General features: G+C 48.4%; 1 protein-coding gene across 2 annotated transcripts in view; it reads left to right on the top strand.

Moving 5' to 3' along the window:
* Positions 1 to 783: 783 nt before the first annotated feature.
* XPNPEP1 (X-prolyl aminopeptidase 1) overlaps positions 784 to 18,380 on the top strand; it is a 32,199-nt gene continuing 14,602 nt past the window's right edge. Inside the window, exons 1-10 of one of the 2 annotated variants that reach the window (XM_074875242.1) lie at positions 784 to 903; positions 2,141 to 2,236; positions 5,054 to 5,184; positions 10,698 to 10,761; positions 12,472 to 12,576; positions 12,875 to 12,967; positions 13,929 to 14,072; positions 14,463 to 14,558; positions 16,779 to 16,860; positions 17,820 to 18,030. In XM_074875242.1, coding sequence (XP_074731343.1) covers positions 5,068 to 5,184; positions 10,698 to 10,761; positions 12,472 to 12,576; positions 12,875 to 12,967; positions 13,929 to 14,072; positions 14,463 to 14,558; positions 16,779 to 16,860; positions 17,820 to 18,030 — 912 coding nt within the window. In that variant the 5' untranslated portion in view covers positions 784 to 903; positions 2,141 to 2,236; positions 5,054 to 5,067. Of the gene's footprint in view, positions 904 to 2,140; positions 2,237 to 5,053; positions 5,185 to 10,697; positions 10,762 to 12,471; positions 12,577 to 12,874; positions 12,968 to 13,928; positions 14,073 to 14,462; positions 14,559 to 16,778; positions 16,861 to 17,819; positions 18,031 to 18,380 lie in introns of those variants that run through there. The other variant, XM_074875243.1, reaches the window with a different exon arrangement.

Raw genomic sequence — 18,380 nt, 5'->3', positions numbered from 1 at the left:
CTCCCTTCCAAGCAGAGAACTGACAGTCATTTATCTTTCTGCTGAGGCTTTAAGTGAAGCAGTGGGATGCTGACATCTCCCTGGAGCTGTGCTCGGCACCAGAAAGCTGTGGGGGGCCTAAAGCCTGTCAGTCTGGCGTGGGGGGAGCTGGTGTGAGCCCCCAGCACCTCCGGCCCTGCCCCGGCTCCTTCTCCCCCGTCCCAGGCAGCTCTGAACCACCCGCGACCTCCGGGCGGAGCTGCGCGGGGGAAGGGAGAGGAGCCAGGCCCATTCGCCGGGCAGCCTCAAATTCCCCCTCAGGACAGTATTTTTGAAAGTTTAGGAGCGAGGCGGATCGGAGGAGGCGAGCGCAGAGCGAGGTTCTGGGGACACAGGGCCCTCGGGCGGGGCCCGGCCATTCGCTCCGCTCCGGTTTTTCCCCCGGGGGAGGCACCGGCAGCCGCTAAACGCCGACGCTTCCCGTCAGTTGCAACACACTCGGGGCTCCACACCGGCTGTCTGGCCCACTCCCGCGGGAGACGGAGCCCCCCCGCGGGTCCCTGTGCGGGCTCCCCCAGCGCGGACCGCGCCGCGCAGCGGGCCGGGGCCGCCGAGGCGGGGGCAGGGCGCACCCCGGGGCCGGGCCGGGCCGGGCCGGGCGGCCCCCGCAGGGCCCAGACGAACGGCCCCGGCGGGCAGCGCGGCTGCCGCGGGGTGCCGGTGCGGGGTGCCCGGTGCCGACCCGGTCGGAGCACGGCAGGGGGGGGGGTGGGGTGGGGTCCTTGCCCGGCCCTGATCCCGCTCCGCGCCCGCCGCCGGCTGAGCCCGTGACGTCCGCCGCAACGTCAGCGGCGGGTGTCCGCGGCGGCCCACGTGGGCGCTGACGTCACGGCGGCGGCCGGCGGGCGGGCGGGACGGCGGCAGGTGAGGAGCGGCGGGGCGGGGGCAGGGGCAGGCCCGGGTGGGCGCTTCAGGGCTCACGGCGTGAACGTTCCATGGGCGTGGGGGCGCGGCCGCGGGGGCCTCGGCGGCGCCTGGGCCCGGCCCCGGCCTCCCCCGCCAGCCCGGCCCGCCGGGCCCCGGCCGGGTGTCCAGGCCCCGTCAGCCTGGCCCAGTCGGGGTGTCCAGGCCCCGTCAGCCAGGCCCAGTCGGGGTGTCCAGGCCCAAGTGGCCCTGTCAGCCCAATGTGGGGCTGGGGGAGGTTTTTGGCTCATGGCTGGGGCAGGCTGGGCTGGGGGTTTCGGTGAGTTTGGGGTGCGGGTGGGTATTGGGGGGCAAGTAGTGGGGTTTGTGCCTAGGTGCATGGCTGCAAGTGCTGGGGCTGCCCTGCATGTGGCCAGCCCAGGCCAGAGAGGCCTGGTTTTGAGGTGGTGTCACTAGTTCCTGACAATGCTTATTTTGAACAAGTTTATTTGTAAAAGAGAAAATGAAGAGGAAATCTTCAGAAGGACGAGTGTATCTGAAGCAAACAGGACATAAACACTCAGGGTGGTCTAACACAGCGGCCACAGGCAGACCCAGATGTAGCCTGACCTCCTGGCCTCACCTCCCTTCCCCGCCGTGGCACTGACGCACACCCTGACACAGCGGGCCTGGTGTCCCCAACCCTTGCTATCGCTGGCGCCTGGGGCTGCAGCAGCCCAGTGCTCTGTGTGCATGTGGGAGGAGGTGTCTGGTTCCTCCAGCAGCATTTTCGTGGTCGCTCTTTGCTCTGCGTGTCTGATGGAGATGCTGTCCAGGCAGAATCTGGCCTGGGCTCTTGGAGAACTGAATCCTGTGGAGTGAGGTGTAGATAATGTATGTCTAGAGAGTGACAGATTTTGGGATCCGACTCTGACTGCCATCATGCTGCAGTGATACTTTGCATGTGACTTCTGCTCTGCCTTAGTTTCCTCATCGGTAAAATGGGGATTGGCCTCTGACAGAATGATTGCGAAAACAAATTGGCAGAAAATAGCACAGGCTTGCAAGATTTAATCGTAAGTCTTGACAAGCAAATGCCTGGCCCTTGACATTCCCTGCTCCCCCATGGTTCACCCTCAGTGCATCTCTAATCTTGCCAGTGGAACATAATGCATTTTCAGCTCTTTGCTGGGGGATGTGAATGTTTTATGGGGGACAAAGTTTGTTAGCTATTTCAGTTTGCCCTTTGCTTTCTCAGGCACAGTGGAGCTTATGAAGGCCAGGCCAAGAGCTGAATGGTATTTTGCATGAGCAGAGACAAGAGGCGTCCAGACGTGGGGAACTACAGAGGCAGGTAACATGGCAGTCTGATATGTTTGAAAAAGTTAGGGCAGGGAATGGGACTGTTTCTTGCATGGCTAAATCCACTACCTTCATTTCAGCTGTGTTTAGTTTTAATCACTGGCTTGACATAGCACTTAGGGATATGGTGCAGTTGAGGACGGTCAGTGTTAGGGTAATGGTTGGACTAGATGATCTTCAAGGTCTTTTCCAACCTACATGATTCTGTGATTAAATAATGATAGAGAAGCTGTTTTAAGTATGTAGAGGCTTGTAATTATGGCCAAGAAAAGAAAGGTTACCTGTTAAAAATTATAGGGGAACCAGAGTAAATGACTACCAAAGATCTGGGAGAAAATAGCTTGTCTGTCTCTGTAAATTGAAGACAATTTTATTGGAAAGTTTGTGGAGCATTTTTTTAAAGGTATATCTTATAATGTAGGGGTTATCTAAAATACACATCTTCCTTAATATGGGTTTTGTTGCAAATCTAGCTTAGTTGTGTTTTTAAATATTACAAGCAAATCTTTCAATAGTGAGAGTACTTTTTAAATTATTTTTTTTTGTCCTTGAGAGAATCTCTTGCTTGCTAAGAAAACCGTGGCTTGTCAGCAAGGAGCTTTATTAAAAGGCAAAGCCTTGTCATTCCTTCCCTATTTAAATGAGACTTTCAGGCTCCGGGGGACAAAGCACAGGTCAGGAAAGGAAGCTGTGTCCTTATGAGTTTGTAGAAAGAGATTCTTTTCTGCTGGCTAGTCACTATGTTGTTGCTCTCTCTCCTTTGTGTTTTTCCTCTGTCTGAACATAAATCAGAAGCAATGTTATAGACTGTTACAGCAACTCGTTAGGGAGGACAGACAGAAACAATCACAGTACAATAAAGTTCAGTGTAGTTTGCAAACACTGTATAAGACTATGAAATTTGTCCTGGAAATAAATCTGAGGTGTAATCTAATCCCAGTGAAGGCACTGGAGTCAAGATACCAATTTGAGGATTTAGCGTATGGTGCCTTTTGAGCTTGATTTGCTTCTTGTGGTCTGCGTTTTAAAACACAGTATGACTGTGGGCAGACAGTCACACAGAAGTCTGGTGTGCTCACAACATCCTGTGATGAGATGTGTGAATAGTGGTCTTGGGTTGAGATTTTTACACCTGAATGCATCAGATCTTGGTTCAGTTCCTGACTTGGTCACAGTGCTGCTGTGTGACCTTGGTCCATTCACATCTTCCTATGGCTTGTGAAATGGAGGCAGCTTTTCTGCCTTCCCGTTTAGATGGCAAACATCACAGGGCAGGGACTGTGCCTTATTGTGTTTTGGCATAGCACTGTAATGTTGCTTGGGGCTCCTGGTAGTTACTGAGATGTAAATAGAATAAGTGCCTGGATAAGCAAAAAACGTTTGAGACTTGCATGCTATTTGCTTCTCCTATCTATGATCTGTTTGTGGACATGGCTGTGAAATGAGCTGTGAAATGAAACGGTCAGAATAAAATACTGCATAGCATGGCATTCAAGCAGCACACAGCCTACCCACCTTGCCCTGGAAAGTGAGTGACAGCATTAAAGTTGTAAGATCCCAGAATGTTCTTAAAAATATGAAAGGAATGGGTAGAGAACTGGGAAGGGGATTATCCCACTTTGGGCACCCTTTGGAGATGTGAGTGAAGAAAAGATGGAGAGAACCTCTGAAGAGGTTCAGGTTATGTGATTTTCATAGGCTTTCAGGCCAGGCCTCCCCCCCAGCTTGAACATCCTCTGCTGTCAGCCAGTGCCTTCCACTGCAGCCTTCGCTTGCGCTGGCGCAGCAGCATGGCCTGATGCGTGACTCTGCGCGGTGCTCGCAGCAGGCCCTGGCTATTGATGGTTTCTGGGTGGCAAATTGAGAGGCTGGTGTTCACTGCAATGCCAAAGATACATCCATTGAAAAACCACAGCAAGGGAGGGTGACTGGCCTGTGCCCTTGTTTTCCCCTCTGATCGGCTGTCTTACATCCAGCCTGTGCCCCACCCCTGCCTGCCTGATACCAGCTGAGATCTGCAGAGCATTTGCCAAAGGTCTTTAGAGAGGGTTCCCTTAAGACTCCCTGGCAGTCACTTGTGAGAGCTCAACAGGCTGTTTCTCCTGTTATAGTTGTGTTCTTGCTAGGTGAACTAACATACAGCCCAGAGGTAAATATGGCCAGTGAATGCATCCCTGTGCATGTTCTTGGGAGCACATTCCTTTTGTCTGAGTTAATCCAATCCACTATGAAACTCTGGGCTACAGCATAACTTCAAAAAATTTGATTCTTAACTGTTCCATTTCTGAGTTCCTGACCTGCATGGCTTGCTCTCCCAGCAGCCTGTGCTTCTGTGGCATATAAGCCACAGTATCTCTGCCCTCAGAGTGAAAGTTTCTCTCTGTGCACATGACAGGTTGGGTCCTTTCTGATCTGTGGGTACTTGGGACCGTCAAGATCACATGCCAAGACCTTTCCTGGCTGTCATAGGACAGGTCTGAGGTGCTCTGGTTCCTGGTGCTGTCCACATGCCAGGAGGATTGGCAAGTGTGTTAAGCTCGTGTGTATCACCATTGGGCATGACCATCCCTCACCAGGTGGGAAAGGTCCTTTAGAGGATAGACCAGCTTTGACTTGCTGGCCTCAGCCTGATTCCTCTTTCTCAAGGAATGTGAGGAAAGTGACAAGACAGGAGAAATTCTGGGCTGAGAGGGATGATGCTGGCATAGTTGTCCTCAAGGGGAGTTTCTAGTGGTGACAGCCTCCAGCCTGTGTGTGTGAGTGGCCCAGGACAGCTGGAGAAGCTCTGAAGTTTTGTGCTTTGTTTCAGTTGCAGGTGGGAAGATGAGTCCAAAAATTACAACAGAGCTGCTGAAGCAACTACGGCAGGTGATGAAGAGTCCCAAGTATGTCCAGGAGCCTGTCCAAGCCTACATAGTACCCTCTGGAGATGCCCACCAGGTATGGATGGATGGATTATGGGAATGATTGCACTTTCCTTTCCTGAAAAAAAATAAAAGTCAGGGATAACTAAAATCATTCTTTGTTCGCTTGCTTTAATGGTTCTAGCATAAAAGCCTGGGTATCCTGAGAAACATGATGGAAAAAGTTTCTGGAGTCTATTCAGGAGACTAAGGTTTTTATGTTCTTGTAACAAATCACCGTGGATGTTCCACCAGCAACTTCTCATCAGGTTGTCTCCAGGGAGCTCATGCTGCGGAAAAAGGAGCTTGCCAGAGCACTTGCTGTCCCCATCTTGGCTGTTGGGAAAAAATGGATTTACTGGGGGAGGAAAATGCATTATCTGGGCTTTAGTTTCCCCGTTAGCACCTCCTGATCAACACATACTGTTAAGCAAGGTGTCGAAGGATTAGTTGCAGAGCTTTCCCTTTGCTAGATCCAGTTCTTGCTGGAATTTGCTGCCTTATGCTAAGCCCTTCAGATCCCATGCAGAGGGCCTTTGCAGAGGCAGGGAAGAAACAGGCCATGACACTTCCCTTTCGATGCTGCTCTGCATCAGCTTGTTCTGTGCACTAAAGATAGGAGGGAGGTCTGGGCCCAGGGTGGTAACCTGTGGTGGTGACCGTGTTGTGTGCCGCTTCCACCGTTAAGATTTTTGTAGTTTGTGACATTAATTTTAAATTGCTGAACTGCCTTTTACCTCCCCTGCCTGCTCACATGCTAGTTTCACTCTTCCGTTCGCTCTCTTAGGAGACCCAAGAACTGCCAAGGGTTTTTCCCTCCTCAGCCATTTTCAGGAAACAAAAGACCTGAAGCTTTCCTGGCTTACACCCAAAGCTCCCTTTTACCCCAGGGTGCACGGGAGCAAAATGCAACTGAATCGGAACCTTTGCCCTTGACTTGGCGCTGGGGTGAGCTGGGTCCAGACTTGCCTGTGTCCTGGGACTGTATGTGCAGCATCGGGTTTCCTCTTAGGGAGATCCAAACTTGGGCAGGTAGAGGGAAGGCGTTTTCTGCAGCTGCTATTGTCTGCTGCATTCCTGCCTCAAGCTGCCTCTGTCCATATATAACTCTGGTTTCATTTCACTAGACGTTAAATGCTGTCATGTGAGTTGAAGAATGTGACCCTCAGGACTTCTGGGTTTTTCTGTTGCTTTCTTTTCCTTGACAGAGTGCAGTTAAGCAGAGAACCCCATGTTGCTATTTCCTGCCGGGCGAGTTGGTCAGGTTTCTCTGTAGAGCAAATCTATCTGAATGGAAACGATTACTAAAAGCCACTGATTCTGGCGCCTCCTGACTAGCTTGTGCAGGATTTTGTCTGTGAGGTTTGGGAACTGGTGCAATTTTAGGTATTGGCAGAAACCTGTTGATCCCAGAACAGGCTTACTGATTCCAGGTAAATTGTGATGAGCTGTGATTTGCAACTTCCCCACGTTCCAAGCAAGGGTTTGTTTCCTGTATGCAGATAAGAACTTTACAGCCCTGCAGTCAGATCTTGCTCTTCCGCAGCTCCCTCCATGACTCAGAAGACTGTAGTTTAATGATACCCAAACTTTTGGTGGCTTGAGCCATTTCCTCCCCACAGCCCAAGCTACTTATTGCTGTCCTTGCCTCTTTCAGCTGTTCCTGAGGCTGTCCTGGCATCCACATCAGAGAACTTGTCAACAAAGAGGGCTTTCCCTCCTGTGGTGTTGACACAGGGTTCAGGTTGGGAGAAACTTTATTCCCTTCTAGGTTGCAAAGGGACCCCTGGATGGGACCGATGCTGATACACCCTGATGCTGCAACTTGCTGACTAGTTTCTCTTTGTAACACTGGCAATGTTTGAACTCTGAGCTCTGTGATGCTTTTAATACTGCTTTTCCTGCCAAGGCTAGAAGGCTTAGGTTATAATACTGCCAGGAGGCTTGCCACCAGTTGTATCCTTTGCTTTCCATGCTTAGTTGTGTAAGGAGCTGAAAGACTTGCAGAGCTTCTCAAACAGCTGGCTCTGACTTTGACTTAACCAAGGCTGCTAATACCTTGGATTTGTGGCTCTTGCATCTAGCCCTGGATGTTGGCTGCTTTGATTTTTGAAACTTCTGATGCTGGTGATAAGCAATCAGAAGAAACGGACTGTTTCCTTGGGAACCTGGATGAGAATTTTGGGAATGAAGCACCTAAGTCCTTTGTGGTTCGGTTAAAAATGCCTGTCTAAGCTTTTGGGGTATTGCAGTGGTAAGTGCAGGATCCATTTTTATGTTGAGTCACCCAGTTTACATTGAATCTGGAGTTTGCCCATACGGGAATATTCAGAGATTGGAGGAGCTTTCTTCTTAATGGGAGGGAATGATGTTTGGATTAAAGCTTGGGTTTGGAGCCAGTCACAGCTTAACTGGGGCTGGCTTCCACCCCCAGGACTTGACTCAGTGAAAACAAATTTGGTCAGATCTGGCTGGTCTTCCACATCAAGGAAACACCTGTCCAGCTCAGGGCCCCATGTTTGGGTTGGCAGAGATGCTGTCTTCTGCTCAGGGCTGGCTCCTCTGACACACACTTGTTCTGAGCTGAGGAATCAGAGCTATAAAGCAAGAGACAGCTTGTGCACAGGTTGCACTGACCTGTTCCAGATCTTACCAATGCACTTAGGTTTTTGGCAGTGAATACCAGCCTTCCAAGTACACAGCAGTGTTTGTTCTTTAATAGCATCAGTGTCATAGCTCGAAGGGCAGCGAACTGCACTTCCCATTGCTGATCTTGGTTGACATTAGGATAGAATAAGCTTTAATGTGTTAATGGCCCAACCATGCTCTGGTGATAAGCACCACTGATTTTTTTGGGTTCTTCCTGGCTTGGCTGAGGGTTTCTGTGATGCAGCCCCCAGTTTTGTCTGTGTGTCAAGGGCTGACAGGTGTGGTGGAAAGCAGACGTGAAAGACCCGATGAGGGCCAGGTTGAAGGCCATTGAAGCTGCAAGATAAGCCCCAGGGAAATACCTTGTTCTGACTGTGCTGTGGCCTGTACTTTGTGTGGCGTACGCAGGTGTTCGCCTTGTAATTTTAGCTTGTACAAAACATGGGCTCATCTTTGCACAGTGGGGGTTGCTGCATGGAACAGAACAGGTGGGTGTGCAAGAATTCAGACTGACAGATGAATGAACCATCTTCCCCTCCAGATCCCTCATACTTCCTTTTAAAGCCCATCTGCCTCATTGTAAACTCTTACAACATTCCCTGAATTTGTCTGTGAGTGGGACAGCACGAGATATTTCCCACACAGTCAAGGTCTTTGTTAGTTTAGGTCAGCTTTTACCAGATCTAAAACTGATAGACTTCTTTTTTCCTTTTAGATTTTTTTTTTAAATTGTTTTAATCCATTTCACTGTTCTGTGCTGTTAGTGCAGCTAGCTCAGTGTTAACCCTTCCTATATGAGATTGCTTGTCTGCACAAAGCAGCCTGCAGTCTCTGCTGCGTTGGTCAAGAGAAAGGCAAGAGAAATCACTGGTCTGATTTAAGATGTACTTAGTGATATGATCCACAGTGGGAAATTTCCAGCATCCCCTTTAGGTATCAGACCCTGGGAGATGGTGTCTGTAGGAGAGGGGGAGTTGTAGCAGTCAACAGGCTGAACAGTCATTAGGAAATACTGAAATGGGGAATGCTCCTCAGGCCCAGCATCGCTCTGCCTTCATGTTCTGTCCTGCTGTGAGACTGGTAGCTGGGGAAACGGGTGCTTGATTCTGTTCCCTGAACGACTTTGTCCTCTCTATCTGCTGATGCCTCTGTCGCTATTTTAAAGGGGGTTAGTGGTGACGGTGGTGCTGTGGTGGGCTGAGGCCGATCCACCCAGTCAGCTAGGGGTGTGCAGAGGGCACAGGGTATCCTGACCCCTCTCTTCCCCACAGCTGCTGAGTGTATGTCATGGCTCTGTGGGAGTCTGTGGGGCTGGACAGGAAGAGGCACAGGGAACTGGACTGGCTCAGAGATGAGGGCACCCATGGTCTCAATACCCACCCCATTGCTGCCAACTTTCATTAGTTGTTGGATAAAATAGAGGATTTCTTGGGAGCGTATCCCAGGAATCTTTCCTGGCAATCAGGAGCAAAACTACTTGGCCAGACCCTCTTTTGGGCCATGGGCTTTGCTGTCCCAAGGCTCAGTTTCAAAACATTAGTGGTGAATGGTTGGTAGCTGCTGCCTAGGGCATCTCCCAGGAGGGAGGAGACATAGCTGTTCTGGAGGGGTTTTGACCATGGGGTGATTGGGAGCAGAAATAAAGGGTTGGTCCCAGGTGCTGCGATTTGTGCTTCTTGCTCACCTCTGTGCGTTGAACCCTCTGCCTTCTATAGAACAGTGAAGAGTAACAGATTTGAAGGGAGTATTTTCTAACAATCAGGTAATTTAAAAATAGCCCTGGCCAGAGATGGGGTATCTATCACAGTATCTATCACAGTAGGAACTAAACCTACCTGAGAATCAGGCTGTGATTTCTCAGCTCAGTCCCTAAAACGTTTCTTTTGCCACAGCGCAGCTGGGTGTAGAGAAACTTTATGGGCAGAGGAACTGACTTTGGTTTCAGACCATTTGTAAGGTACAAATCCAGGGGTTTTGCAGCTCAAACATCAGTGCTGTCAGCCTGGATTAAGCTGATTTGCTGAGTTGCACTAGTTAATTAACGGGCCTACTCAGCAGTTCTGGCCTCCGAACTTGCCAGAGTGGGATCCCATAAAAATGGTGTGTGGGCCATTTCAAGGTACAGTTGTTCTTTTAATTTTGGCAGCTCCTGTGGATGTCATCTCTCTGTGGATTCTCAGACTCTTCTGTAATGCTGCCAACAGATGTGTCCACAAACACAGGTTGTGATGGGTTTGGGATGAGGATGGACTAGTAGTCTTTGATTCCCTCTCACCCACCAAACCTTGGTCTGGTGGTTTCTGGTGTAGTCAGGTTTAGAGTAGGCAAGGAAGAAGTGAGAGGATCAGCATCTAATTATGAAAGGTCCTAAGGGTTAAAGTTTTTACAGTTTTACCACCTTGATGATTTTCTTTCAGTGTCATTGTTGTGGAAAAGAAAGTCTTAAAGGAATTCTTGTAAGTGCCAGTGAGGGGACTTCACTGGAGATAGTGAATTTTACAGATTTTATGCACTGATTACTCTGGTCTCCAAGATCAAGGGGTACTTCTGGTTTCTCTTCCTTTCACATTGCAGCTTCAAAGACAGCATTTGTTTGTTGCCCAAAGGGGAGGCTGAGTGTGAAATAAACATCTGCAAACTCTGAAGCACTTCAGTGTTTACAGAACTTTGTGGGAGAAAAGTGCTGCAGCTTAAAAAAAAAAACCCAACCCAGTTGGATATAAATACAATATAATCACAGATGATTAAATGTTCCAGTGGAGTAGAGCCCAGTATTTTTTAACTCATTTTGTTCTCTCTATGGCGTCCTTTAGGAGAAAAAGCTTATCAAAGTATTTGTCATCAGCTGATTTTTTTTTTCCCCTGCTGCTATAAATAATTGCTGCCTCTTTTGTTTTCTAGAGTGAGTACATTGCACCCTGTGACTGCAGACGGGCGTTCATCTCTGGATTTGATGGCTCTGCAGGTACCTTTCCAGAACTTGGGTTCTTGCTAATGTACATAATTCCCCTGTAAAGAAATAGTCCCATTCATGGCATAGAGGCAGGACTGAAAAGGAAACCTATCCAGCTTGTTTGGACTGTTTTCTTCCTATTTCAGCATCTGCAGAATTATGTCTTGGCTACCCGCTGGAATTATGTAATATCAGTGCAATAACAAGTTTTCAGAAAATGTTTGACCTCTGAATGAACCTCTCGTAAAGTAAAATCCTGTTAACTCTTTAATGTGGTGCTTGTAACCTATAGTCATTTCTTTTGATGTGCAGCCAGTATGAACAGATTTTTACATTGCCCATTTGGGCTGGGTGAATAGTAGATGGACTTTAGCTAGCCTTTTTGTTTAAACAGAGCCAGGGCCAGAAACACTGCATTTGGAAGCTGAATGCTGTGGAAAAGTTTGCTTATCTTGCCGAGACAGGATGTTTTCTTGGCTGTAGGATAGGTCTGTGTTTCAAGAGACCTAGTTTTTACCCTAGCTGTACCCTAGGCTCTGCTTTGCCTGTGTGATTGCTGGAAAGTCACTTTAGTCTATTGAGGTCTTTTTCCCTCAGCTGTAAATCGGTTTAATAAATACTGCTACCTATGTTTGGAGGGTCTATTCATCAGTTCCTATGAACCAGTCTGGGACCTCGTGTGGGAGGTGATAAATCCAGGGCTGCGGGCTGCTCTTAATGGGTAACATGAATCCTGTATTAATTTCACGCCTTCTGTGTGGCCTCTTCATAACCTTTCTCTCTACTTTGGGCCCTTGTTTTGTACTTGGAAGGTCTGTGTTCCCAGCCTAGCGCTCAGTGAATCAGTGAGGTTTCACATAGGGCCTCACCTTGTGTTTCTTGCTTCATCTTCTCAGGCCAAAGCAGCTTAAAATGGGGTTTGTGTTGGGGGAGTTTGGTAGAAGACAATGTATTCATATTTGGAAACTCTGCTCTGCTAATGTGGGCTTTAGTTTCTGGTGACAGAGAGTATGGTCAGGATGCAGAGACTCAGAAGACTTGGATTCAGTTTCTGTCTGTGCCATGGTTGGTTTGGTTTTTTTGAATCACCAAGGGCAAGAAAGCTAGAGTGCCTTGCTGAGACGTCACTGCCCCTCAGCTGTCTGCTTGCATCCCTCCATCTGGAGTCAGTGGAATGGGACAGACACTGAAACCTGCAGAAGTTTATGTTCATATTTCCTGTTCAGCCATCTCTCCTAGAACTGTAACATTTGGGAAAGGGGTGCAGCTGACAGCTGGGAGTGATACCCACATCTGCAAGCCTAGTAACAGCTGTTTCTTGTGGATGGCCAGGCTTCCTCCCCGTAAGAAGGTGGGATGGAGTCTGAGGATGTATAGTATGTGTTACTGTGACAACAGCCAAGTGGAGACTCTGTTTCAGAAGGTTTGGAAAGCACCATTTACCCAGTTCCACTGACTGGCCAAGATATGCTTAAGTTCAATTCATCTGAAGCAATTCGTTAAGCTGCATCCTTGTGCGTACTGTCTCTGATAGGATTTGGAATGTCATAGTGTGGGGGAAACAGTGAGCATCTCCACTGAAACCGGACTAACCTTTGAACAGTGAGCAGAGCTGCCTTTTGGGGAATTGGGGGGCATTTCAAACACTCCCCCTGCTGTCTGTGCCTCTGCACGGTGGCTGCCCACCTCTAAATCACTGCACCTTTCTGCCTTCCTGCCCAGGTACTGCCATAGTAACTGAACAGCATGCAGCCATGTGGACAGATGGACGCTACTTTCTGCAAGCTGCACATCAAATGGATAACAACTGGACACTCATGAAAATGGGTACGTGGGAGATTGGGATACTGCTCCACTGATAAACAATCACAGGCTATTGGGTCACTTCACACATATTACAACTTGGGCTGTAGGGATACCCCATCATGCAGGGGCTTAGGGACATCTTGGATACAGTGCTCCTCCTGATTTAGTGTCCTGTGACTCTTCTTGCCCATCAGTCTAGACATTCATTAGTAGATGTATCTGATGTGTTTAGCCTGGACTTTTTGGGTAGTGTGGGAACCCTTCACTATAACTGCTTCTTTGAACCTCTTTTTTCCTTTTTTTTTGAAAATCCATGGAGGTCTGAAAGATACACCGACTCAGGAGGATTGGCTAGTGAGTGTCCTCCCAGAAGGCTCGAAGGTGGGAGTGGACCCTTTCATTATTCCGGCTGGTTGGTTTTACTTTATTTTACAACGCTGGGTTGGGCAACTAGATTTTGCTTCCTTGCTTCTCTGGCTAAGCTATTGTGTGATGGTATGTAGCTAACCATGTTTCAGCCCAGATGGGGTGGTTGATTAAACTGTTACACAAAACAGGTTGGGTTTTGATTTTAAGCCTGTATCACGAGAGCTCCACAGCAGTGCATTGACTCCAAAACACAAGGGATGGGAACTAACTGCATGAGACCAACTACACTGCATGGGCCTGCAGTGACCTTATCTGAAAAGCAGAGTCCCGATTCACCTCTTTTTGTCCATACTATGGCTTGTCATGGGCACTTCAGTACAAAGTGGCTGAATGCCATGGTCAGCCTGTGAGCCAGAACACCCAGGCAGAACTCGTGCTGCTACTTCTACTCGGCATCTCTGCAGCTTTCCCTGTAGGAAGCACATTCCTGGAGAGGTACCATTTATATCAGATGAACGAGTATCCATCTGCTCATGCTTCAGAACATGGGGCCCAATCCAAAGGTCACTGGAGGCAGGGAGAGACGTTTGCTTGATTCAGATGGGTGAAGGATCAGTCTTGTGACTGTATGGAAGCCCATCTCACCTCTCATCTAGCTTAGATCTAGCATGGTTCTGCACTGGGGTAGAGGACACCCTTACGGCAGCCTCTGGGATGGCTTCTTCCAGTGACTTCTGTCTCCCAGATGGAGCAGTTCTTCTTCAGCTCAAGCATGAGGCTCCAGGGCTGCAAGGTTCTGTACCTGCTGCTGGCTGTAGTGACTCCATTTGTGGAACTGTAATTGCAATAGCTTTTGCTTTGTTTGTAAGGGAATGGGAAGAAGGAGAGGCTAGAAGGAAAGGAGGAGACTCAGCTTCTTGAGTTTGCCCCCTCTGAATGGGGCCATTGCTGAACCAGTGTGTGTTCTTTAAAGCCATTGATCTTGACTCTTTTCCCTTTGGCAGACCAGTGGAAGAGGATGTCCAAAGCCTTGAGAAGTGCTGGCCACGACCTTGTGCCTATCAAAGAAAACCTGATTGATACAATCTGGACAGACTGTCCTCAGCGCCCCTGCAAGCCTCTCATCACACTCGACCTGAGTTATACAGGTGAGAAGCTTAACTTCCAATAGCTAGGGACTGTTTCTGCTGCTCTATCCCCCTTTGCTTTCCTCTTACAAAGTAGTGAGAAAAACACCACTGCAGCACAATATGATCCACTATGAATAGGTCAAGAAGGTGATTGAACCTAAGCTAATGACCCCTTTGTCCTCAAAACTTCAAATCGCCATTTGCTAGAGGCTAGATAACTTCAAAACAAATCCATGGATGTCTGGAGGACAGCTCATTTGAGATAGTTGATATTAGTTATTAGAAAGGAGTAAGGAACACAAGCACAGTGTGTTTCGGGTCCCTCCAAAATCCAGTGTGTTGGTTTGTGTTTACATCATCATTCCCAGTAAAGTTGGTGACTGTAGCTTTTCATGTCGTGTTTTGTAGGGGTCAGCTGGAGAGACAAAATTGTAGCCCTCCGTTCAAAAATGGCTGAGAGGAAGGTCCTGTGGTTTGTGGTAACGGCCTTGGATGAAGTAGCATGTAAGTCTTTGCATCTCCTTTCTCAGTTCTTCCCACAAAATAAATACTCTTTCTGCCTTGGAAAGAAAGAACCCTCCCAGGGTGAGAAGTGCTTATTACAGCCAATGCGTTTGTTAGAGGTCAATTAACTTGTATCAAGTGCAGTGGTGGTAACAGGTCACAAACAGCGAGCCTGTATTTCTGCACAGTGCCTTACTACACCAGTGCAGCTCCTCAGTACATTTTTGGCCCAGGAAATGGAGCAAATCACCACCTTTGAAAAACAGCCCAGGCAAAGGGAAAGGAAGGTTATATATAAAGCCTGAGGCAATTTGAAGGGAAAAAAAAGACCTGTGAGATTTTCTGGCTGTAAAATATCCTGATGCTGCCTCACCCAATGGGAAGATGGAGACTGTTTTCTGCTGTGGAGGCTGGGCTATAAACAAAGCAACATGTGGCTTTGTATACATAAGGCAAGGGTGGGGTACACAGCTTTCACAGTAATCTTCCTAATTGTCACGACTTTTTAAGTCAGTCTCTACCTCTCCAGTGTTTGGCAAATGCTTTGATTAAAACAAGTAAGTCAGGGCTCAACTTGTATTTCCAGATCATTTCAGCCCAGGGTCCCACTAGAGAGTCCCCTCTGTGTTTGGGGCCCCAGGATGACTAGGTCTGCCACCCTGGCTCCCAGCCCAGTGTGTAGGAAGGGAAATGGCTAGAAACAGCAGTGTTTTCCCTGGGACTGTTGTTACTAGTGCTGTGTAGCCTTTGCACAGAAATCACCAGTGTGCAGACTGGTGCAGTGTGAACACTGGCAGTGTTGAGTGCTGCTAATGCCTGTGCCCTGTGTCTGATTTGAAAAGTTAGGAATGAAGGTGCTGTGTTCCTAGCTCCAGCACTGCCAGCTCAACGTCTCTGGCGCTGGGTGAAGCCAGCTTGCTGAGGTCTGTGGGCTGTCCTGGATCTGGGACACTGAGCAAAGAGCTTGTTTCATGAAAGAAGTACTTCTGAGAGTGGTGAATATGACTCCTCCCTGGGGAGGCCTGCGTGAGCAGAGATTGTGTGTCTCACCTTTTCAGGCGCATCTCCAATTAAATTAATGATAAATTGGTGCCCTGAGGTGGTTTCAGATTAAATATCTCCAGCAAAGCCAAGCTTGGTTATGAATCAAGGGTTTTAAGACGAACCAGGCAAGGTCATGAGAGAAGCTTATTGTCAGGTGCCTGGTTGATTTCCTATCCTAAAGGGGGAAGGGGGAGAAGTTGTCTTTAATTTTCTCTAATTCAGTTCACTCTGTTAAACTCCAGACAAGTTTCTGGGGGCAAAAAGAGAGCCACAGAGGAGGCTGTTGCCTCCTTACTGCACTGGGAGTCGGCCGAGCAAGGAAGTTTATACTCATGCAGTAAAGAGTTCTTTGTGGCTCTTTCCTGCTTTCAAGTGACCTGCTCCTTCCCTGGGGAGAATCAAACTCTATTTTTACTTTCGTGGCAGAATTTGCACAGTTCGATGAATTCAGTGCTGGGTTGTGATTTAGGACATGTTGGTTCTTTTCCCAGCTGTCCCGCTGGCTGGCCTTATTGCCTTGAGTAACTCATTTCAGCTAATTGGATACCCTGGGGTTTTTATTTGACCCTAAAATCAGGAGTTTGGAGATGCTGAACATTTACTTCCCCTCTTGACATTGCCGGGAGTTGTGTGGGATAAAATCTTTGTGAAAAAACCCTGAGACTATGCAGTCTGAATCTGAGATGTTGGAGGCACCCAAATGAGAGGCCTTTTTGGAGTATTTTAGTCTTGCCTATGGTGTCTCTCTTCCCTCAAGTATCAAAAGGATTGGAATGAAATGATAACTTGTAACTTTGAAGTCTTCTGGCTGTTGAGAAGTGAGCTTTTATTGCATTTCACAGACCAGAAAGGGCAAACACTACTTTTTTTACATGTGTCCTTGTCTTTTTTGCCTGTACCTGCTTTCTTCCAAGCCAGCCCTCCTTTAGAAGTTAAACCCCAATTTCCTTGTCCGATGAGAGTGTTTAAACTACAGTTCTGGTGCCATCTCCTGGCAAAAACTTAGGATTGCTGGAAAAGCAGCAGGATGTGGGACAGCTGGGTAGGAGCTGGACCCACGGCCTGCACCCATGACAACTCATTGGTTGACTGTGTTTTGCTGAGATTATTTCTGGCTTTCTCTAACGTTGAAAAAGATGAACCAGGACTGTGATTCTTGGCGTTCTTATTTTCCAGGGCTTTTCAACCTCCGAGGCTCTGATGTTGAGTACAATCCTGTGTTTTTTGCATACGCCGTCATAGGAATGAACACAATCAGGTGCTTGTATTCCCCTCTTCTGTCCCCCAAAATGCATTTTTCTGTGGGAGAGCTGTTCTAGCAAAGCATTTGTCTTTTCAAAACGCCCACGCTTGGGTGCCTTAATGTCCTCTCTGAGCACTTTTATCTTCGTTGTAATTACTCTCCTCCCTTGATCAGAGCTAGAGAGGCAGCCAAGAGCTCTGCTGCGCTCCTCAGCACCTTGGCTGACTTGCAGTGTGACCTTGGGCATGATGGCTGACCCCTCTGTCTGTCACCCTGAGATAACACAGAGGGCCCTCGGAGCCCTGGGTGAAATGTGGGTAAGAGCCAGTGCTGGCCTGGACATTGGAAAACTTTTCTCTAACGTCATTGATGAGTCACTTCAAAACTGCAGGGACTGTGTAGAAAAGTTTCAGGGCTGACTTATGACAGGAGGATTCTTTCCTGTGACTGCCCTGTCTAATGAGCCTCAGCAAGCACAAGTCTTTTAGAGGTGTCTCCAAGCTGCATGCTAGATGCATCTGAGGTAAAACCTGGCTGGGTGAGTACAGATTGTATGTGAAGGTTGAGCTGAACTCTCCAATTCAGTGAAAGTGAGACAGTGCGGTACTTAGAACAGCAGTAGCTTTTCCATTTCTGGCTGTTGCCCTTAAAAATTAGAGAATGGCTATTATTTGCCTCTGTTACTCTCTCCTGCTTGAAGAGCAGTGATGGGATGCAGCCATTTTGAATATGTCATACAAACAAAAGTGCTGTCACCTCCTTTGCTCTCAGCAGGGTGGTACATCTTAATTTCAAAGCAGGATTTAAGATGTTTGAAGGCCAGTGGTCAAAACAATATAGGACAAAGTATAGCACATAATTAACAAACTCCTTTCTCCCTGAAATGTCACCAGAATGGTTTCTCCTTCCCTCCTTTACTCCAACGACTGTCAGAAGTGGTCCCACCTATCTGCTTTGTCCGATTTGTTCCTCAGACTCTTCATCGATGGTGACCGGATGACGAACCCAGCTGTGAGGGAGCACTTACAGCTTGACTCCACCCTGGAGCCTGAGTTTAAGATCCAGGTGATGCCCTACGGATCTATCCTGTCAGAGCTGCAGGCTGTTGGTGCAAGCCTCTCACCCAAGGAGAAAGTGTGGCTCAGTGACAAAGCCAGCTATGCTCTGACTGAGGCCATTCCCAAGGTTAGTAGCCCTTTCGAGGGAAAACACTTTTCTCCTCTCTGGTTAGAGTGGTCAGGAAGGGTGTTAATGAGGGCAGCTGGCCTCAACTTCCCCTCTGCAAAGCATGATGCAGGCTGGAGTTTGTGCGGAAGGGATCCAGCCATGCTGAAGTATCGAGGGGTTGTTAATCCTGGGGTTGCTCTCACTGGAGCTGCCCTTCCAACTCGCTAAGCTGATTTACCCAAAGAATTGTCAGCTTAAGATAAGACAAGTACAGTGAGAGAGGGGAGGGAGAGAGAGAGGAGGCTGAACTTGGGTCATTTTGCCTATGGCTAGAGCATCAGCCTTATGTGGACCAGCAGTAAGAGCTG

Source organism: Strix uralensis, chromosome 7, assembly GCF_047716275.1.
Source record: "Strix uralensis isolate ZFMK-TIS-50842 chromosome 7, bStrUra1, whole genome shotgun sequence".
Lineage (NCBI taxonomy): Eukaryota > Metazoa > Chordata > Aves > Strigiformes > Strigidae > Strix > Strix uralensis.
Note: the sequence above shows the minus strand (reverse complement) of the source record. Positions and strands in the feature narration are given on the sequence as shown.